Below are 23,756 nucleotides of genomic sequence, written 5' to 3' on the forward strand. Positions count from 1 at the left end.
TGCAGAGAATTTGTTTTTTAAACCAAGCCATGTTTCTTCAACTTGTGTACCACTGAGCTCATCTGACCAGTCCAGGCCCTCCAGTTCTAGGTTAAAGGCCTCGCTAGAGTAGTTTTTGAGGTCTCTAGATATGACTGTTTTGTGACAGCCGGCCCTTTGTTTTAGCTTTTTGCGGGTACAGAATATCATATAATGATCACTTAAACCGCATGCTATAACCCCTTTACTGGAGATCCTGGACTTGTCAGAGGTCAGAATGAGATCAATGGTAGTTTGTGTTGTTTCACATACCCGGGTGGGTTGGGTGATTAGCTGGCTGAAGCCGTGCAGATCACAAATCCTACTGAAGGACTTGAAGACGGACGTGTCTTTACGTTGCATATCCGTGTTCCAGTCTCCAATAATAATTGTCTCTACATCCCCCACATCAGCCAAACACTCATCTAATGTATCATAAAAGTCACTCTGTTCCGGTGGTCTATAGATTGTCCCGACTATTACAGATTTAGCATTGTCAAAAAGAATTTCAACAGATTCAATATTTTCATGATGCAGGTCAGTACGGTTTTTGAAATTGGTGTCTTTATGTATGTACATGCAGACACCACCTCCATTCACGTTCCTGTCCCTTCTCACTACAAGATAATCTTCAATTTCAATCTCTGAATCTGTAATGGAATTGTCCAATTTGGTCTCAGAAAAGCATAATATGCTTGCCTTACCGTTCATGAATAGCTGCCTGAGTTCAGCCAGTTTGTGTCTCAGGCTGTTAGTGTTCAGATGAAAAATATGTAGTCCTTTTTTGTTGCTTAAATGCACAATGTCGTCAGCTTGCAGATATTTGTCTTTGTCCGTTACAGCAACCGGCTTGCCGTGGTGTTTGGAGAGGTGGGGTGGTGGTGTGGTGGTGTGGGATGGTGGTGGGGGGGAGTGGGGGGGAGGGAGGCTCCGTTGTAGCTTTAGCCGTTGATATGCTAGCAGGGTGGCTAACAACATGGCGGATATTTGTTCCCTCGGATCTCGGTTCTCTTCCTCTCGTCACTGCCTCATGCGTGTCTGTCTGCCGAGGCGTCCCCGGGGGAATCTCGAAGTCTCCGTTCATTCCTCGGTCTCCGCTGTCTCCACGGTCTCTGTTGTCGTCGCGTAGTTGTTGTTGCAGCGGAAGAGATGCTAGTTCTGATGCTAATTGTGATGCTAGCTCCTCGAGCCTGCAGGACTGGCTTCTTGTCTGCACCGGGCCCGGATTCAGATGGATGTCTCCCGCTAACAATAAGACCAAGACGATCATACTTCTTCGGTCTAGTTTGCCTGACGGGGGGTAAGTACTTTCGCGTCGGGTTTGCAGTTAATAATGCATGAATGCTTGCACTTCCAAAAGCGAGGTGTTTCCTTTCCCAGCCGTTGAGAAGGTAAAAGTCATTGTGGTTCATTTTATCCCCGCTTTCATTACTCTCCTTCTCTAAGTGATGTTGCCTCATTGATGAGTTGAGGTAGGAGTCCATAATCCATATTGTCAGGAGGATGAAATATGTAAAAAATCGTGAGGAATAACCGCCAAAGCGGGAGCTCTCGAAAATGCGACCACTCATAGTGAAACCGGATGTTGTTTTGATATGCTTTTTTTTACTGCAGTTTGAGTTGTTTACTTGTCTTCACCGTTCATAATAAATTGTTTATGAATGCTCCTGCATTTTAGATATAAAAGGTCCAGTAGTTATAGAGTTTGGCATTTATTGTTTTTATTATGAATGCCATAAAGACAGCTGCGTTTTAGATGAAACAGCAGAGTAAGTTAGTTTAATTTCACCCAAATTTCATCTGACATCTCAAACTGCAGTTTCCTACCACTCTAGAGGCTTCTCAATACTCAAATTTCCCCTCCTCGACTCCTCCGGTAGTGACCCGGAAATGAATTTCAGCGCGCCATTTTGAAGGACATCTCATTTCTCTAAATGCACACCGAGGACCGAGGAGGATCGAGCGTCGAGGAGGATCGAGCGCCGAGGAGCTATAACCGAGGATACACTGATGAGAGGCTTCTCAATACTCAAATTTCCCCTCCTCGAGACTTAGTCCCGCCCACAGGAGATGCGAGCGGAGGACCGAGGAGGTGAACCGAGGAGAGAGGAGGGGAAGCAGCAGACGTTTAAAGAAATGAGAACTCCTCTCCTCTGAGCGGTCATATTAAAGCGACGTCCGTTCATTATTACGTGGCAACAGCTGCATCAGCTGTCGAGTGTTTTGTCATAGTGCTGTATTTTATAATCTCTGTTAGATCAGCTGAACATTGTTCCCCCACATATTTACTTTTAATTCAATTTGCAACAAGGCATAGTATGTCAAGAATGTATGAATATGTATAATGTAATACATAGGCCTGCATCTCTTCTGTATTGTGGCACACTAAAATATTAGTATGAAAATACCCAATAAAGTGCTATATACGTTTGATATATTCACACATGCACACACACAAACGCCTAAAAAACCCAATGACTGTCTATACACTATACACAGTATGTTTACCTTTTTAAACTATAGGCTTAATGACATGATAAGTCATCAAGTCACACCTCTTTGACAAAACACCTGCACCACATTTCTAATTAATTACCAAATCATGAGGGACCTGACAGCCTATATAAGGTCCAGGCACACCTCTGATTTATATTCTCAATATTGAGAATGAAGACCGCAATTAGTGTGTGCCTTATGGCAGTGGCACGAGCTACAGAAAACAAAATCCCGTGAGGAAGCGCTGGAAAGCGAGAATGCGCAATGCCATCCTGCTTCATCTTGAGGTATTTATGAGTGTTTGTTTACAAATGTTTGAAATGGTTGAAAAATAGCTGGCTTTTTTTTAATTGGAATACAAAAATTACCAACTACTTGTAGCAAGACAATCATGACACATATAGGCCTAAACCAGAGAGTCAGAGAAAAAGCATGTTTGTCAAAGAGACAGTTGTGTTTTGGATTATGTAGTTGTATTTATTCAAGAAGGGACCATGCACACTAGTTAACACGAGCACTTGAGACCATCAAATGTGCCAGATTTAGCCATGGCTTTATTCCTTATGACAGAATATTTATGTGCAGTTTAAATTGCGGGATAAAGGAGTTTAGTTTGCTGGATAAAGGTATTGACCTCTGTACATGTTATTCTTCCTGTAGGTTCAGCACCACACTCTCCCAGCATGTACACACGTTTGAACAGTGTCCCACTGCTTAAACTGTACTTCGAGGGTGATGGGTGCCTGCTGAAGGACTTCAGGATCCGCCGAGACTCCCTGGAGGCCTTGATGCGGTGTCTGGGGCCTGAGAGGAGACAGGCCTGGGGACACCACATGACTGTCTTGACGACCGTGTACTGGCTGGCACACGGTTTGTCATACAGTGTGGTGTCCCGGGCCTTTCAGGTACCCCTCTCCACGGTCCACAGACTGGTCCACCAGGGAGTGGAGTACATCGCTGCTCTCCGGCATTCCCTCATCAAGCTGCCTGCTGGTCCAGAGCTGGAGGAGGTTGGGCAGGGCTTCCAGCAGTTGGCCAACAGCCCGGCATTCAGTTCCTGTGTGGGTGCAATAGACGGGTGCCACATATGCATCAGGACCCCATCCGGACCCACTGGCCAGGATTACGTGAATAGGAAGGGGAGATTTCTACAAACATTTGTAGGATTTCCGGGCTCAGTCCACGACACCATGAAGCACAGTGCCCTCTATAAAGAGGCTCTTTATCCTCCTCCAGGGTACTTCATTGTGGGGGATGGTGGCTACCCCTGCATTGTACACCCCATAATGATTGTAACCGTTGGCTTTTTAGTCATGTCACAATCATAACATATTGAGCTTTGTATAAAATAAAGATGTCCTTGTATATTTTCAGTAAACATGTGTTGGTTTTTGTTCTGTATTTCAAACTGTAAAGAAGGCTACTGATTTCACGACAAACTTAATTTGTATTCCAAACTTCAATATTTTCATAAACTTCACACAAAACAATATAACAAATCCAAACCAAACGAAAAACAAAGAACGGAAACTATTCTTTTCGAACTAACACTTCAAATAAGTCGAGGAATCTTTTGGAGGTTTCCTCACTGGCTGCCTGCTGGCGGTTGAAGCGGTCCTCCTCCTTGGCCGCCTCTGCCTCCAGGAACTGCAATAAACTGCATTTTCTTTTTTTTCGGGGAGGGGGACCGGCAGAGGTGGATGGCTCAACATCCTCCTGGCTGTCCGAGCCAGACTTGGCGGCCTCCTCATCCTCCACTGTGGCCTGGCTCTGGACAGCCTCAGTGGATGTTGAGCCACTGCCAGAAGCAACAGCAGCAGTGGCCGAGTCCATCAGGGTGGGAGGGTCGATGGTGGGAGGGTCGATGGATGGCCCTGTGAAAAGACAAAGTAAAAAGGTGTAGCTTAAAACTGTTGGAAGATTTACCGACTCTGTAATGAGCAATTGATTCTAGTGTATATATAACATAGCACAAATGATAGTGCTAAATGCTAAACAAAGTTCGTGTTGATTTAATACTCTTAAAAATAAATAAACGTTTGCCCTTTTAAACATCATAGCATGCTGTAGCAGGATTGGGTGTAGTTAAAATGTGGATACAAACATAAAGAATATCAGGTGAAATGTCAATAAGGAATGCGGTTAGAAGGCTCTAACTGCATACAGACGGAGTTTGATCGCGCATTTCACTTCTTAAATAACTAATGCAACGTATCATTGTCAACACTTACATATGTGCTTTGCTCCCGCCATGGTTTTTAAATGAATCCAGCGGTGTGTCACGCCTCTTTTATACTCCACCGTTCCCAGAAATGCATCCGCGGAGGAACCATCAGTGTATCCTCGGTTATAGCTCCTCCAGAGAGCCTCCTCGACGCTCGATCCTCGGTGTGCATTTAGAGAAATTAGATGTCCTTCAAAATGGCGCGCTGAAATTCATTTCCGGGTCACTACCGGAGGACCGAGGAGTCGACATTTGAGTATTGAGAAGCCTCTACGGGCCCTTCTCACTTCTCTTATTTTTCATTTCCTCGCTCCTCGGTCTCGGTATCACCGGAAGTTGATTTGTCTGCGCCATCTTGAGTAGCGTCCCAATGGCCTTATTTCTGCCAGAGGAGCGAGGAACGAGGAGCGATAATGGAGGAGCTATAATCGAGGAACCACCAGACCATCCTTCGATGAAATCCTCAGACACTCGCCCCGCCCCCTTACTGTGTATCGCTCACTGATTGGACGATGCAGTGCATGCACTGATCTGATGCTTCTTGACATGAGAGCAGTTTCCCAGCGGAGTGAAGAAAACACATGAACCTCACGAGAGTCACTCCTCAGTTTATACCGTGTTTTGATTCAATTAATGTTTCATTTAGTTACAAATATGTGATATATCTGAACAACAAAGTGGTCAAAAATCATTTTATTCATTTTTTGGAAACATTTTCATGATCGCTTTTTTCGTTTTACATTTTCATTTATTGTCATTTCCATTCAGTCAGTCATTCAGTGCTATTTAAAATGTTAATGTGCTAACCAAACAAACAAACAAAGTGTGCAATCCAATGAATGTTAATCTCACTGGGTTTTGATAACATAGGCTATCTCTTTTTCTTCTCTCAATTCTTTTATTTCTATTGTGCACTCTACAACAGATGATACAAATGTTTGTGTCAGTAAATGTGTACTAACAGAGGCGGGGGTGTTTGTGAACACAACGGGGACAGAGCTACTAGGCTTATTTGAGACGCGTTGCGGCTCGCCTCGAAAGTAGACGAGAATAGCCGATCGCAGCCGGGGGAGGTCTCAAAAAGCTCGCCTGAAGTCGGACAGCTCGGAATCGGCTTCGTCCTCTTCTTCTCTCGGTGTTTTGGCGGATTGCAAACAACTTTAAGGTGCATACCGCCACCTCCGGAGTCGGCTTGACTCGGTTTGCATTTATAAAGAATGCACACATGTGTTTAATCGTTAATGTCAGATATGTACTAAGTAAATATATTTGTTCCTGCTCAAGATTAGATTCAACTTTATTGTTATTGCCCATATTACAGGTACTGAGACAACGAAATGCAGTTTAGCTTCTAACCAGGTGCAACAAGCAGTAAAGTGAAAAGTAATGTACACAATAGACAGAATAAAATATAGAATGAATTGAATGATGAATAAACAGTGAGGGCTATGAATACACTAGATATACACAGCAGCCTGAGAGCAGTATGAACAGTGTGTATGAATATGCTAAGATATATAAAGTATGAAAACGGTAAGCAGTGCAAGTATAGTATAAAATATATGGATATTAATTTCATTATGATAAACATTGTGGAACAATGATGAAAAATGGGAATGGATGTGGCGACGTAAAACTGACACAAAACAAACTTTTGCCGAGCCAATTGGAGAGTTTCATCACCTGCACGTGGTAAAAACCACCAATGAGCGCTCAGCTCGAGATACCAGCGAGTCGTTTCCCATCAAGCATTTCGCTTCCGCAGCCCGTGGAGAGGAACTGCGCCGCCTCGCCGCGCCTCGCTCTCAAGGCTGCGGGCGTCTTTGTCCCGCGAGATTTCAACGTCTCATGTAGGCGGGCCTCCAGAGCAAGTCGGACAAAATGACTAACCATCATGCAACGCACTAGCAAGACGTTGATCGCAACTGCGCAGGTCTGCGCAGGTCTCGCTTGTCTCAAACAAGCCTCCTCTCTATCTATGGCACGTCTCTACTGGGAGTTGTAGTTTTAAAAGACGTTTTCGTATTTCCCATAATAAGAAGTTGCCAGTATTAAACTGTGTACATCCCTGGAGGTTTAGGGGATAGGAAACACTCAAATTTAAAACATATAATTAATAAATGGGTGAAAATTGCTTGTGCCCATGCATAATGAGCAGCATTAATATATATATACACACATGCCAGCTAAGAGCTTTATTTAACAGCTGGTCTTATGTTTGTGACCCCTGTTGTTAATTGATAACATTACATTACATTAATTGATAAGCCTGAAACATGCCCTTGTCAAGGTTCAGAGGCAAATTTTGCAAATATGGCAGTAGCCATCGATCAGCTTAAGATAAGATATACTTTATTGATCCCAAGTTGGAACATTTGCGTTACATCAGCATGTGTAACAGTTGTAAATATGCAGTGGTGTTTATTTGTAAATCATTTAGTATAATCACACAAATTCTGTGTTTTATATTTAACAATTATGTGTTCTTTATTTATTGATTGTTCAATACCTGACAAGGCCGGAGATTAAATATCTACATACATCTTATAAGAGTATAATACATTATGTATAATATCAGTTAAAATAAGTGCTTCAACATAGTTAACATTGCTGGAGGTATGCACAAATATAGATAGATATCTTGTAATACACTATTGAGGAACCTGCGACCCAAGTTTTTCATTCAATGCATAACTACACCGTTTGTGAATATGATATGTCAATAAACCTTAGAAAATCTTGAAATCTTGAAAGGGATGTGCAAAATAGTCATTATATACAGTCTTTAATGAACTATTAGTAGAGAATAACGAGTAATGAATATACTTTATAGGGATCCTATTAATATCTAATAATAAAAATAATGAAATTAAATAACATGCTTTAACCACTAGGTGTCCCTTTATATCAGCTGTGCACCTTTATGGTGTAAATACAGCCTATCTACCAATTGGATCAAATATAAAAGTCAGCCGAATTAGTGTTGATACTGCAAGGAGACGTATTGTGTGAAAAGAAATGTAAGATGTTGTTTAATGGCTGATATATTTATGATCCACGTCACGTTTTCAGTTCCTCATGTTTGTCTAGAAGTCTTCTCATCAGGGCTCTATAAATACAGAACTACGGCAGATATCTAATATTTAATGCAGCCGAACCGTGTATTACAATGCCGTTATGTGATGACTTTCAAATAGAAAAGCAAGCACACTCGGAATAAAGTATTATTATTTTATTTTTTTAAATGTTTTCGGTCTGTTTCCGGTATTTGTTAATGACGATGTGCTGTGAGATGTGAGACTGGAATTGCACAGGGGAAAATAACGTAGGCTATCTTTAGATGCGGATTTTGTTAAACTAAGATGTTTGTGCTGTGAACCAACACTATACATTGACGGGGAAGGGGGTAACAATAAAGATAACACCATTAAACAGTTACACAACATAACAGAAATAATATCGATAGCAGCGTCCCTAGCAACCACCTTGGTAACAATGAAAACGTTCTATGGACACAATGTCCTGAAGTAATCTTCGTAATAACTAGCAAACTAAAGATCATACATCCACTGCACACATAATCTGAAATAACAACTCATATTTCTCGCATCAAATGACATCAAAACGCATTTTAATGGCCAAACTAACTTTAAAATAGGCATTTTCCACCGAGAATAAAACGAAGTTCGGCCATGTTTTTTTTTTCTGCAGGGAGAAATTTGAAGATCACGTGACATAGACGCCAGCCATTGGAATGAATGGTGGAAAAAAAACGGGGTTTGTCAAACAGAGCACATGGTGGAGTCCAAACGATAGCTGGGGATTCTGGGTAGTGTAGTGTCTTCTGCCATCCTCTACTCCGAAAAAATATTTGTTTCTCCGAATCGAAGGGGAAAAATACAAAAGCATTGCACACAATTTAAACCAATCAATGTTGTGTAATTAACAAGGATAATCTGGTGTTTTTTAGTCGATGAGTAGTGCAGATATCACCAGTGGTGTAGTGGGGATTTTTTTACTGGGGGGACGATATCTTAATCCCAAACAATGCCACACAAGTGCGCACGCGCGAAGTGCACTCACAACACGGGCAGACAGGCCCAAAGAAACTACCGGCATGCTTAGTCCTATAGTTGCTGTACTGCAAAAAGTAGACGGCGCTGCGCTCAACACACACACAGACTCAAAACCATGGACAGACACACTGGCATATAAATTACATAAACAATTTATAGGCCTAAATTGCATAAACTACAGTATTGCAACTAAGCAGACGATGATCTGGACTTGAAATTATTCTGATTAGGCCTAGCCTACATTGCAAATAAACAGACAGCGCTGCTTTTCACACACACACACACACACCTTGCGTTTTGAAGACTGATAAATCCGAAATGGATGAACAAACTTTGCAGCCCAGTTTTCCAGCTTTGCAGTCTCCACGGGTATTCCTCTTGTTTCCTCCGCCATATCTCCTCCGTCCATACCTCTGGGAAAGGTGAGCTTGAGCTAGCCAGGGGAACGTTGCTAGCGCAGCTAACGTTGACGTTAGTGCTAGCACACGTCTTTAGGTGGCTCTTCTGGTGATGTAGTACTAGCAACTTCACTTGTAGCTTCGGTGCTGCTAGCCTCTTTCTTCTTGTGAATTATATTCTTTTTAGAAAATAAGTCAAGTAAAAAATGTTTGCCTGCCATTATAGAGCTTTTTCGTTAGCATTCTTGAGGGAAAGAGCTACCGCAAAATCGGCGGGCAGTGAGCTGGCTCGCCGTGGGTGTGTCAGTGACACACCCCCAGCTCGCCGCGGGGTCATGAGCGTGATGATGAATCATAATTCTTTAAGGAAATCGTTTTTATTTTGTATTATAATTACTGTGAAATGTATTGTGTTTTTGTCATTATTACAACAAATACACACTTGCAGCTGATAACACTGGCAATGATTTTATATTTATTAGACTATTAAAAAAAAGATTGTGCTCCAAATAAGTGGGGGTACGGCGTACCCCCGTGTCCAACGCCCACTACACCACTGGATATCACTGTAAAATCAATCGACAGTAACGGAGCGTCCACACTACAGCTTCAAAAAAAGCTTGGAGCTGGGCGTGTCTGAAGCTTGGGGATTTTATTCAAGCAACGCGACCAACAACCAATCACATGAATCTCCCGCCCCCGACATACAAAGCAAAAACCCCCGGGGATTGTATGGGAGCAATATATATATATAAACTCCCCAAACAGGCGAAAACCTACCAGTTTCACCTACCAGTTGCCACCTCCCTCCATGCCTGGTTCCTCCGGTTTGTATCCCGGTAGGTGAAGAGGGTCTGATCATACAAAACCGGGTGATTTGCTACGGCGATAATTAGTTTCTCCTCCATCTTTTTTTGAAATATAGAAATGAACGGCGGGATATCTCTCCCGGCTTAGACGCGGTTTGATTGGCTACGGCTTGAGCTGTCAGATTTTCCGAAACGGGATTTGATTGGCTGGCGCTGGCTACTCCAGCGGAGACGGACCGCTATGCTACCCACAATTCAGTTCGGCGAAAAAGCGAGGCAACGTGACGTCACCCCATTCAAAGTGAATGGGCAGATTGAAGCTGTCGACGCTGTAGACGGCACGCTGTAGTGTGGACGGGCCGTAAGGGGAATACTTACTTCCGGGTGTACAATTATCCGTTATCCAATGAGAATGGACGCTCACATTGCCTTTAAGGGCAGCCGACACAAACGAATGCCGTGCTTCCATGAGCGTCAAATCCCGCCGCAGATGGGAATACATTGCAATCAGTTGAAAGCTATTTGCGTCCCTTTATGAAGCTGAAGGAGCCTAGGAGCGTCACAACTGCACCCACGGACACTGACCAAACGTCGCTCCTGGACGATTATGGAGTGAGAGTGTGTTGGTCCATCATACAGAGGGCTGCTGTGCCTCCTGTCATCATTAATGGACGTCTCTTTAAAATTACCGCTCAGAGGAGAGGAGTTCTCATTTCTCTAACCGCCTGCTGCTTCCCCTCCTCTCTCCTCGGTTCCCCTCCTCAGTCCTCCGCTCGCATCTCCTGTGGGCGGGACTAAGTCTCGAGGATAGGAGTCGAGGAGGGGAAATTTAAGAATTGCGAAGCCTCTACTGAGTTCCCCTGCCCCCATCACTGGATTTTCAATTTCCTCAAACCTTACCTTTGAAAAATTAAATCATACCACAGTTACATTGTAAATTATGATTTGCGATGCACATATACACAGTATCAAATTATAAATGACGTTGGAGTTGTAAACCCACAGTAAACATTTCATAATAATTATCCTATTTTAGCATATATTTGTTGTGATTTTATTGGCTGAGACAAGCAAGTTAATATCCACTGAATGCTTTTTCCATGCTGATAGAAAACAAGTGGTGTTTCAACTGTGAGGGGCTGAAATGGTTTTCATCTCTTATGAGGCATTTAAATTGTTATGGGTTGCAGCACTGATGAGGTTCAAAAGTATGGTTGTTTTCATGGAGCTGATGAGAGGAGGAACCGGCAGATCATCCTATAAAGATCAAGAACAAGAAATTGAGTGATGGCAGGGGCAGCTAGAAATAGAAGGTAGTGTAGAGATACTAAGAAGACAAATGTCAGGAGCAAAAGGTCAGGAAGAATGCAAAAAGAGAGGAGAGGTTGCGACAGGGAGAAGGGCGCTCATTAGGCTGTCAGATATTTCTGCTATCACCACTTGTGTTGTAGACACCAGCAACGACATAGGAAATGTAACGTGGCGTTTAATTTCATGAACACATGGCCTAGTGACAAAGATTAATCTGCCACATGAGGTCGGGGTCGTTCCCCCGACACATTCATCTCTCTTACCCTTTCAGGAGGAAACAGGTGTGATGTAGTGCAGAGTGGGCTTAGACCTTTCAAAGCATCACTCATGTTGGTTTATATTAGGGTTTGATCCTGGATCCGAGTGAAACCAAGATACGAACACGAACAAGTCAAAATAAAAGCCACCTGGTGTCATTGAAAAGATGTCAGTAAGTCACTGCGTAGTCAAATCAGATAATCAGTCAATATCCAGGATGTCAGGATTCTTTTGGTAAAATAAACGTAACAGAACATTTGGAGTCTGTATCTGCAAAATATATATATGCCAGCTGTTTTTCTCCTGCAGTTTATCAGATGGCTTATGTCTGTTTAATCTGTTTTCCCATCAGATGCCACTCACAACTCGGTGCATTCAGATCTTTTTGTATGCTTTTTCATTTTAACCTCATTTATTCTTTCTTCCTATGATTCAGTTTTGCCCTTTATTTCTGATGTTACCGGTGAGGAAATAATACGGAAAAAAATACAAGAAGGCTTGACTGTCAGGATTGCTTTTTGTTGGAGAAGTATAACGCATCATCACAGGTGCTGCCTCTTACGGTGCAGTGGCTTTGTTCTGTTGACTGTTTTTGTAAACTGCTATTTGTTGATGTTTTTTCTTACAGGTAGTGGGAGAGTGGCGCTTTAGCAAGATCCACTGTGACATCTTTGTCACTCTGGATGTGATGATGTGTACAGCCAGCATCTTCAATCTCTGTGCCATCAGCATTGATCGGTGAGTTCACCGCTGCACTGATTATTAAGGCCTGTCTGTCATGCTTTCTGTACGGAGCTTCAATGGAAATCTTTACGCACATTGCCATCAGCGCCCACACAGCTATAATCTGAAAAAAGGCCTCAATTGTGCACAATGCAAAACACCCTAATGTCATCTATTGAGTTATATAAAAGTCAAGAGCACACATGTCGTAATTGATAGCATCTAGATGTTCCAGAATTATAAATGTGAATATACTACCTCTAAGAAATATGCTTAAAGGAATTACATCTATTGGCAAAATCGTTGACGACTGCATGATAAACAAACATTAGCAAAAACCCGAAGTTTAAACCCTAATGAAAAAAAGCAGTTAGGTTTAAGTTAGAAACCTTTGTTTATTATAAGACAAACAGCCCACAAAGCACAATACAGACTTAAAAAAAACAATCAGAAGAAATACTTACTTACAAGGCCAATGACACATCTTTGTCAGGGTGCGTGGAAAAGGTAGGACCCAATTAATGCAGTATTAACAAAAAGCGAGCTTTAATTTACAAAAAAAAAGCCGATGACTAGTGATGTTACGTATTGCGCCGAGGCTTCGGAGCGTGTGTCGAGTAATCCCCGAAGCTTTTTGTGAAGCATGTATCGAGGCTTGTATCGTTTTGGGCCAGTGACGTCATCGATGACAAACGAAGCCTCGCTGCCTGTCGATACCACGTGACTGCTTCACGAAGCCATTCAGATCGGTTGAACCACAACGCTCATATTACCCATGGATGTATAATAAGAACAATGTGGAAGCTATTCAGTATTTTTCACATTTATTTAATGTATTTATTTGTTGTTTTTTTTGTTTTGTAGAATTAGTTAATTTACAGCCATATTATTTAAGTTAAGTTGTGTTCCAGCTAAAATGCTTTTATTTTGAAGGTGATGGGTCAATTTGGGCACACAGCTGGGTTTATTTAAGTCAATCAGGGCACAGCAGCAGTCAGTGGGCACCGGGAAGGTCTATGGTTTTTTACCAGTGTCAGGGCTGAGTTCAGCAAACATTTAAACACCTTTTGCTGTATTGTTCCCGCAAGGTGAAGCTAATAAATACCACAAAAACGTTGATGCCTTGTCTGGACAATGGATTAATTACCAACTCCTGATCTGCGTAAGATCCACTATACCTGGTGCCTCAGTGGCCTTTTGAAACTGTATTGTTGTTGACAAATAGCCACTACAAACAATATAACCACTCCTGTACCCGGGCCCGGTGACACGATGGAATTAAGAGAGCTCAGACCCTCACTTATATAGAGGTCGGAACATGTCATAAGTATAAATAGATACAAGCATAAATAAATGTAGGAATAAAAACATGAATAAATAAATGAATAAATACAGGAATAAATATCGTGCAGTGTTTTCAGGGAGATTCAGTGTGGGGCTGCGGCTCAGCTGGAAAGCAGTTGACTCACGACCGCAGGGTCCCTGGTTCAACAACTGGTCAATAGGCCTACGTATTTTTGGTTGTTTATAAAAGCTACAGCTAAATGAGATAATGTAGTTAAGAAATGTATTCTTTGATATGGTTTAGCCTTTCTCAGGCTACAACATGGTTAAGTTTATGGAGGAATACAAATCCCTCTTTGCAATGTTTACCAGCCTCCTTAGGCTTTTCAATCACAATCATTCAACTGGAATAAAAACAATATTGTTAACATGAAAATATGATTTAATGTTCGTTGTTTAGAGTTATTCTAAGGCTTTACTCATTGGGAACTCGGTATGAGATAGAGCACACTGTTGAGATGTCCAATCTGCCTGTTTTACACACTTTGACCAACAGGGGGGTTTGTGTTCAAATGAAGCCCATGAGATGAACCCTTTTGCGAACCAATTGGCTGGAAAGCTTCATAAGGCTTCATCTCGCCATCACTACCGATGACAAAAGAAAACAAGAGACAAACTTAGTATTACCAAAACAGGGGAGCGTGAATAAATAATCCAGGACCAAAACTTCAAGGACAAACATGGAACGTGACATGAAGGGAAAGACAAACAATGAATCTGACGTCTACCCACAACAATATGTAATCTATGCTATGCTCGAATATGAACAAAAACATAAAGACCATCAAAATGTCAAAGGACATCTTTTGGTTAAGATACGGATGGGAAAACATTTGCGACTTGCAGTGCAACTTGCAGTGACAAAGCAATAGAAACACCTGACTAAGTTCTGCAAACCTCAGTATGAGTTCCCTCTACATTGAGTGAATTTAGGAGCAAACAAGGCGAAAAACAATAGCAGCGTCACATCATGGCTGGTAATGAAGTGCCATTTAGAAAACCTATCACTGAAACATCTTCACTTTGAATCATTAAAAGTCACCCATTATGCAAAATCCACTTTTTCATCTCTTTTATACATAAGCATGTGTCCCCTTAGTAAAGAGATTCTGACATGTTCAGGAAAAAAGATTTACTCACTTGTTGTCCTGATCCATATCAAAACCTGTCTGAAAATGAGCTGATCAGATTTTGCCCACTTTATGATGTCATAACGATTTTTTTGCTTGTGTAACCATTATCCAATAACCAACCAAGGTAACCCCCCCTCCCCCACCTTATCACCTGAATCTCCTCCTGGAGCACCATTGTGTTCTTTTTAACCAAATATCTCTCAGAGGGGCGTTGGGAGTGGCTCCTTATTTTCATCTAAAGTAACAGACAGAGAATCAGCACTTTTGAAACAGGGCTGAAACAGAGGGATTTATGGGATGCTACAATGATCTGTTTGGTCTTTCAAGCCAAACACTTCAGAGACATGTTTAGTATATATCTGAGAACTATTATATGTTGATGAAAAACAGTATAATAGGGGGCCTTTAAAGCCTTGTCCAAAAGGAAATGCACTTTTTTAGTTGTGTTTTTTAACTGGACCTCTATTAGAGTAGGCCTACTGTATATCTCAAACTGCTGAGGAAGCAGAGTTACACAAGAAAGCTGTTCATGTGAAGAGTATGTAAATCTCAAGCTGTCAATAAAAATCCATAGGAAGTAATCGTGTGATGTTGATAACCAAAAATATGTATTCAAAGTCTTAGTGCTTAGTTTGCTGACATCTGACAATTACCAAGGGCGTTCTGTTTTTCATATTTTCATTTCATAGAATCCTGCCAGGTTTAATCTTACATGATTTTATGCTTGGTTGCCTTTTTCACCTTAAATCTATATGCAAAATGTGCGCTCACTTTGGTCGCACAAACACAATTTCAATTCTTACTGGCCTGAATGTATTAGAATGCAAAGGTCTCTCACATGTGGAGAAAAGCTTCCTTGAATAAACACCTGGTATCTCAAGATAATCATTGTTTGCATGTAATTGAAATGAGTGTTACAAGCATGGGAATTACATTAAAATTTACATTTAGAAATTACTAATCTGATTTGTGCCTGCTTGCTGTGTACAGTACATGTGAATACTAATCACTGGTGTCCACCCTTATGATGCTGATTTGTAAAAGTTCATCAAGAAGTCACTGAAGAATTTGTTATCTTTTATCAATTCAGCAGCTTAAGGGAGCATCATATTTTATACATCAAAGGATTTTAGTTTTGCTCCAAACTTTGTTCTGCACTAATGAGTGTGTCGACAACTTACTTTTAAATGCGTGGCCACAGGATATAAAACCGTTTTTCTGTATTACTATATAGTTTAAAGGTGGGGTAGGTAATTTTGGAGAAACCAGCTCGAGTGCGCTAGAATTTGAAAATACACAGCCGGAAAAAATCGGCCACTTGCTTACAGAGCCCCTCCTCCAACACACACAAACGCGCACATGACCAATGAGGGCACGAGATAAGTTTGTGCACAGATGGAAGGCTGACAGGCAGGTAGGCCATCCAGTTATTTTTAGCCGGCTAAAATGATTGGTCATGCTTTTTACAGTATTACGGCTTCCACAGATGACATTTTTTTATGGATTTTTTGTCAAAGCACTTTAGATATTCATTGCTATCGGGATGTTAAGAGCATTCCATGGAATATAACAAAAAGTATATCTCGAGCCGGTTTCTCAAACTTACCTACCCCACCTTTAAGGGGCGAACACATTAACAGAAGGTAGAGCTTGCCAATCAAATCTGCTACTCACTCCCTCTTTAAAGGCAGTAGCCATAAAACATATCTGAATTTGTGTAGGTGATATGAACATAACATAATTCAAATGATGTTCTCTGGGCTATATTTCAGATTTAGAGCATATTATCTAGGGATTGCCTAATGGCAAAGAGACAGCATTTAGCACTCTTCTTGACCATTCAAAATGCTTTAAAACACAAAGCAAATATGTGATTGCTGCTATACAAATGTCCTGAATGTTGTATATATCACATTTAAACCACAAGAAACTTCCCCATCATTACGCTCTCAGTGAGTCATCATGTGCCCTAAAATACCATCTCCAATGATTGCAGGTGTATAACTTCAAGGTTCAAGGTTCTTTATTGTCAAACTAACATAGCTACAGAGTAATTATGTCGTTGAAAATCTTAGGTCACAGGCTTCTCCAACAATGCAACACAATAATACAGATAAGCAGACAATATTAAAATATACTATGCGAGTATTTTAGATAATAAGCAGAGTTGTGCAGCTCTATTTGTTGACCTATCCAAAGCTTTTGATACTGTCGATCATTGCATTTTGAAGCAAAGGCTGGTCAGTATAGGCATGTCCAGCCATGCAGTAGGGTGGTTTGTAAACTACCTCTCTGAAAGATCCCAATGTGTTCAGTTTGATGGGCTGTCTTCTGAGTGGTTAAACATCACTAATGGTGTACCACAAGGTTCAGTTTTAGGTCCGCTATTATTCTCTATCTATATTAATAGTTTAGGTGAAAATGTCGAAGGAGCAACCTTACATTTTTATGCGGACGATACCGTTATGTACTGTGCAGGTCCCTCGATTAACGAGGCTGTTGTTAAATTACAGGCTGTTTTTAACATTATTCAGGCTCAGCTCTCTGAGCTTAAGCTTCTTTTAAATGTGGATAAAACCAAGGTAATGCTCTTTTCTAAAGCTAAAGCTAAAAATACACCAGAGACTGCTTTGGATATTGTAACTACGCAAGAAATACAACTTGAAGTGGTTACCTGTTACAAATACTTGGGTATCTGGCTTGATGACTGTCTCACTTTTAAACTTCATGTCAATAACCTGCTTAAAAAGCTGAGGGTTAGGCTAGGTTTCTTTTACAGAAATAAGTCCTGTTTCTCGCTTGAGGCCAGGAAAAGGCTAGTCACTGTGACCTTTTTACCTGTGCTGGATTATGGTGATTTGTTATATATGAATGCACCTGCCAATTACCTGAGCAAGTTAGATGCTGCGTATCACAGTGCACTGAGATTTTTGACAAATTGTAAAGCACTTACGCATCACTGTACCCTGTATACCAAGGCGGTTATGCCATCACTTACTGTACGGAGGCTCAGTCACTGGTACTTTTTCATTTACAAAGCCATGTTGGATAAACTACCATCTTATATCTGCTCCCTGATCTCTCTGCGAATTGAAAGTACTTATTGCCTGAGATCGCATGCTGTGGTTTTATTAAATGTGCCAAGTGCTAGGACTGTCTTAGGGAAGAAAGCTTTTAGATGTGCAGCTCCACTAACATGGAACAGTCTGCAAAAAGAATGGAAAATTACCAAGCTAGTACCACTACATGTTTTTAAAGCTCGGTTGGATGCTACAAAATCAGATGCTGTTGGTACCTGTACTTGTGGTTAAATATGTAAATTGTAATCCCTGTACATTTTGCTGTATGATGTCCTTTTGTTGTTCTGTTGTTTATGTCTTCTTGTGGAACCTACTGCTGCAGGTCTCCCTTGAAAAAGAGATCATTGATCTCAATGGGATTTTACCTGGATAAATAAAGGTTTTGAATTGAATTGAATTGAACTATATTAAAAGTAATACAAAAAGAAAAAAAAAAAAGTTTTAAAGTGAGAAAGAACAGTGGAATAGTGCAATACGAGTCTATACAAGTTATTGGAATTATATATTAGATAATAGAACACCTCTGCCAGCTGAACTGCACACACCCTGAGAACACGGCCAGGGATGCCATCAGGTCCAGGAGCCTTGTGTGGGTTAACCCTTTTAAAGGATTTGCACACATCTGCCCTGTTTAAAACAAAAGGGCAGGGCTCCTGATCCTTCTGTGCCTCTACAGCCTGGCCGCTCTCAAAAAAGCTGTTCAGCTCATCTGAGAGAGATGCGCACGCAGACACTCCCGCAGTACCCCCGTTGCTCCTTTGTATTTGCCGAAGGGAGGGCGAGTGAGAGCAAAAAGTAAATAAACACGCACAAAATACGAAAAAGGGCAAAGTTGGAGAGGAGCCAAAAGACAATGCGGCCATCTTCACCGGCGCATTCCCGTGAATCTTTGCAGGATATTCTTCACATTTGGTGTGCACAAAACATCTGTCTCCTTCTTTTGATAGAGCTCGGTAGCATGCAAGGGCGCCGGAAGCGGAGGGGCCAGGGAGGCATTGCCCCCCCCCCACTTTACGGCCCTGCCCCACATTTTCGCAGCAGCTGATGCCGCGGAACACTGTACACATCCCGTTTCAATAATTCCCCTCTACTCTAAAGTCGCATCTAAAAAGAACGCCATCTGATCTAGCTGTGTATATTTTGTTATTTTTGATTGTTATATTCAATCTCATTAGCTACAGGCATTTGTTAAGCTTGTAAAGGGAAGAACACAGCTCGCCTCTCAGTCGCCACTCTGCTCTTCCACAGCGCCGCTCCCCCTCCCTCCGCTGACATTATGAATGTAAGGCAAATAGTAATCATAGATAACACCGCAGGGTCCGTTACAGTTTGTTTTCATCTGATTTCAAATAAACAAAGTCTTGGCTTTCAGAATATTAAACTTGTTTCGGCAAATTCAGATGATAAATACAGCTTTGAAGCTTTTAACGGCATAATTACAAGCGGAGAACGGAGTAACTTGACGTCACAGCAAGCATAACAACAGCCGGTGTTTCTCCTGAGAGTTTTCCCCGGGAAACACACGCAAACATACACAAACACACACACACGTATACACACGCACACACTCGCGAGCTTCCCCCAGACCAGTAATCCAAACGAACATATCTTCCCTCCGTACTACTTTGATCATTTGCTCCGCTAATAATCAATCAGATCGATCCAGAGAAGAGGAAACTTTAAAAGCCTTTTTCTCAAAATGATGACTCGGTGAGTCAGCTAGGAATCTCCTCTTGCCAACAGTGTATACAACTCAAAATGTGTCTTCGGATCAATGCGACTGATTTCGATGGAGCAGGTCACTTTGCATTAGGTAAAATACAGCAGGCAGACATAACAGGAAGAATATGTACATTTTAATCCAATCAAATAGGACATTGTCACACCATTCAAATGTATCCATGTACATTACAACCAATAACAAAGCTTAGATGTGTTTATTTGTTACGTTGTTTACTTTGTGTGTTACGTTGTTCAGTGTGTGTCAGCCGTTAACTTAGATAGATAAACTTGCAAACATGTCAGAAGAACCGGCGCATAAGAAAACAAAAATACAGTCAAACTAAGCTGAAATTCAACAACTTGAATGTCACATCCCTGACATCCACAACTCCGGAGCCTGGTCCTTCAACCATAGAGCCAGCTCCAGAGCCTGGTCCTTCAACCATAGAACCACCTCCAGAGCCTGGTCCTTCAACCATAGAACCACCTCCAGAGCCTGGTCCTTCAACCATAGAGCCAGCTCCAGAGCCTGGTCCTTCAACCATAGAGCGAGCTCCAGAGCCTGGTCCTTCAACCATAGAACCAGCGCAGCCAGATGAACCCCAGCAGCAGCTCTGCGGCCGCAGAGGCTGTCAAAACCGCCGCCGCCGGCATCGTTGAACCGAAACAGGCTGGTTCCGACTGCATGGAAGTTTGTTGTCGGGACATTGTGACGGGCAAATAAAAGCTTATTTGGGCAAAGAGAAGGTACTTCAATGCAGAATGTTACAAAAACAGAGAGTGGTTAATTATTTGCAAAACCACTAAACGAGCCTTCTGTGAAATATGCAGATGTGCTGCTGTCAAACGGCTTGTAACTTTCTCCAAATGTGGAGATGACAGCTTTGTAAATACCGAGTTAATAACTGGAACTTTTCACAGAGCTTACTTCAGTCAAACACCAGTCAACATTCAGCCTGTCAAACAAGAGCGTAGCAGGAAAAAATAAGAGATGGAATGAGCAACTGCGCTGTCATATGTGTGGGCTGGTCTGTATAGTTTCATTTACAGGAAAGGAGTGAGCAGAGGGTCGAGTTGTCCATTCTTGTTCTGTTTTCTCTGACTATCTTCCTCCTGAAGACCCTCTCAGACTTTCATTTGCTCGCGCTACTAAAGAGACACGTTACCATGGAAACCAAACAATGGTGTAGCTGTATTGAAGTCCGAGTGGAAACACTAACATTTGGTGCGTTATGTTAGAATGAAACAAATCAGATTTAGTCAGAAATCGGGAGAAATGCGGGATAAATATGACCCCGGGAGGAAAACGGGAGTCTCCCGCGAAAATCGGGAGGGTTGGCAAGTAGGCTATGTCACATACCAACACACTCTCACTCCCTAAGCGTCCAGGAGCGACGTTTGGTCAGTGTCCGTGGCGTCCAGTTGTGACCCTCCTAGGCTCCTTCAGCGTCATAAAGGGACGCAAATAGCTTTCAACTGATTGCAATGTATCATCTGCGGCGGGATTTGACGCTCATGGAAGCACGGCATTCGTTTGTGTCGGCTGCCCTTAAAGGCAATGTGAGCGTCCATTCCCATTGGATAACGGAGAATTGTACACCCGGAAGTAAGTATTCCTCTTACTGTCGATTGATTTTACAGTGATATCTGCACTACTCATCGACTAAAAAACACCAGATTATCCTTGTTAATTACACAACATTGATTGGTTTAAATTGTGTGCAATGCTTTTGTATTTTTCCCCTTCGATTCGGAGAAACAAATGTTTTTTTCTAAGTAAAGGATGGCAGAAGACACTACACTACCCAGAATCCCCAGCTATCGTTTGGACTACACCATGTGCTCTGTTTGACAAACCCCGTGATAGTCCTCAAGCTCTGTGATTGGAGAGTGTGCTCCGAGGGTTACGCCGATTCTCGAACAGCACTTGAAATGGGATGGAACCATGCACGGCAGACTGTCCAAAACTGGATTTGAACGGGTCCACCGCGTCCCCCCCTCCCCCACCCCATCCCCAGAACTACACATGCTGGCTATTCTGTTTCGCAACATGTTCTCTATCTATGCCACGTCTCTACTGGGAGTTGTAGTTTTAAAAGACGTTTTCGTATTTCCCATAATAAGAAGTTGCCAGTATTAAACTGTGTACATCCCTGGAGGTTTAGGTGATAGGAAACACTCAAATTTAAAACATATAATTAATAAATGGGTGAAAATTGCTTGTGCCCATAATGGGCAGCATTAATATATATACACACATGCCAGCTAAGGTCAGAAGAGCTTTATTTAACAGCTGGTCTTATGTTTGTGACCCCTGTTGTTAATTGATAACATTACATTACATTAATTGATAAGCCTGAAACATGCACTTGTCAAGGTTCAGAGGCAAATTTTGCAAATATGGCAGTAGCCATCGATCAGCTTAAAATAAGATATACTTTATTGATCCCAAGTTGGAACATTTGCGTTACATCAGCATGTGTAACAGTTGTAAATATGCAGTGGTGTTTATTTGTAAATCATTTAGTATAATCACACAAATTCTGTGTTTTATATTTAACAATTCTTCTTTATTTATTGATTGTTCAATACCTGACAAGGCCGGGGATGAAATATCTACATACATCTTATAAGAGTATAATACATTATGTATAATATCAGTTAAAATAAGTGCTTCAACATAGTTAACATTGCTGGAGGTATGCACAAATATTGATAGATGTCTTGTAATGCACTATTGAGGAACCTGTGACCCAAGTTTTTCATTCAATGCAGAACTACACCATAGTTGTGTAGGCCTATATGATATGTCAATAAACCTTAGAAAATCTTGAAAGGGATGTGCAAAATAGTCATTATATACAGTCTTTAATTAACTATTAGTAGAGAATAACGAGTAATGAATATACTTTATAGGGATCCTATTAATATCTAATAATAAAAATAATGAAATTCAATAACATGCTTTAACCACTAGGTGTCCCTTTATATCAGCTGTGCACCTTTATGGTGTAAATACAGCCTATCTACCAATTGGATCAAAAATAAAAGTCAGCCGAATTAGTGTTGATACTGCAAGGAGACGTATTGTGTGAAAAGAAATGTAAGATGTTGTTTAATGGCTGATATATTTATGATCCACGTCACGTTTTCAGTTCCTCATGTTTGTCTATAAGTCTTCTCATCAGGGCTCTATAAATACAGAACTACGGCAGATATGTAATATTTAATGCAGCCGAACTGTGTATTACAATGCCGTTATGTGATGACTTTCAAAGAGAAAAGCAAGCACACTCGGAATAAAGTATTATTTTATTTTTAAAAAAGTTTTCGGTCTGTTTCCGGTATTTGTTAATGACGATGTGCTGTGAGATGTGAGACTGGAATTGCACAGGGGAAAATAACGTAGGCTATCTTTAGATGCGGATTTTGTTAAACTAATATGTTTGCACTGTGGACCAACACTATACATTGACGGGGAAGGGGGTAGCAATAAAGATAACACCATTAAACAGTTACACAACATAACAGAAATAATATCGATAGCAGCGTCCCTAGCAACCACCTTGGTAACAATTAAAACGTCACGATTTCCTGAAGTAATCTTCGTAATAACTAGCAAACTAAAGATCATGGACATCCACTGCACACATAATCTGAAATAACAACTCATATTTCTCGCATCAAATGACATCAAAATGCATTTTAATGGCCAAACTAACTTTAAAATTGGCATTTTCCACCGAGAATAAAACGAAGTTCGGCCATGTTTTCTTTTTCTGCAGGGAGAAATTTGAAGATCACGTGACATAGACGCCAGCCATTGGAATGAATAGTGAAAAAAACGGGGTTTGTCAAACAGAGCACATGGTGTAGTCCAAACGATAGCTGGGGATTCTGGGTAGTGTAGTGTCTTCTGCCATCCTTTACTCAGAAAAAACATTTGTTTCTCCGAATCGAAGGGGAAAAATACAAAAGCATTGCACACAATTTAAACCAATCAATGTTGTGTAATTAACAAGGATAATCTGGTGTTTTTTAGTCGATGAGTAGTGCAGATATCACTGTAAAATCAATCGACAGTAAGAGGAATACTTACTTCCGGGTGTACAATTCTCCGTTATCCAATGGGAATGGACGCTCACATTGCCTTTAAGGGCAGCC

At 41.4% G+C, this 23,756-nt stretch overlaps 1 protein-coding gene across 1 annotated transcript in view; it reads left to right on the forward strand.

Moving 5' to 3' along the window:
- Positions 1–23,756, forward strand: part of drd2a (dopamine receptor D2a) — an 87,686-nt gene that overhangs the window by 41,034 nt on the left and 22,896 nt on the right. Inside the window, exon 3 of the mRNA XM_034225623.1 lies at positions 12,219–12,328. Coding sequence (XP_034081514.1) covers positions 12,219–12,328 — 110 coding nt within the window. The remainder of the gene's footprint in view (positions 1–12,218; positions 12,329–23,756) is intronic.

This window comes from Gymnodraco acuticeps, unplaced genomic scaffold, assembly GCF_902827175.1.
Source record: "Gymnodraco acuticeps unplaced genomic scaffold, fGymAcu1.1, whole genome shotgun sequence".
Taxonomy (NCBI): domain Eukaryota; kingdom Metazoa; phylum Chordata; class Actinopteri; order Perciformes; family Bathydraconidae; genus Gymnodraco; species Gymnodraco acuticeps.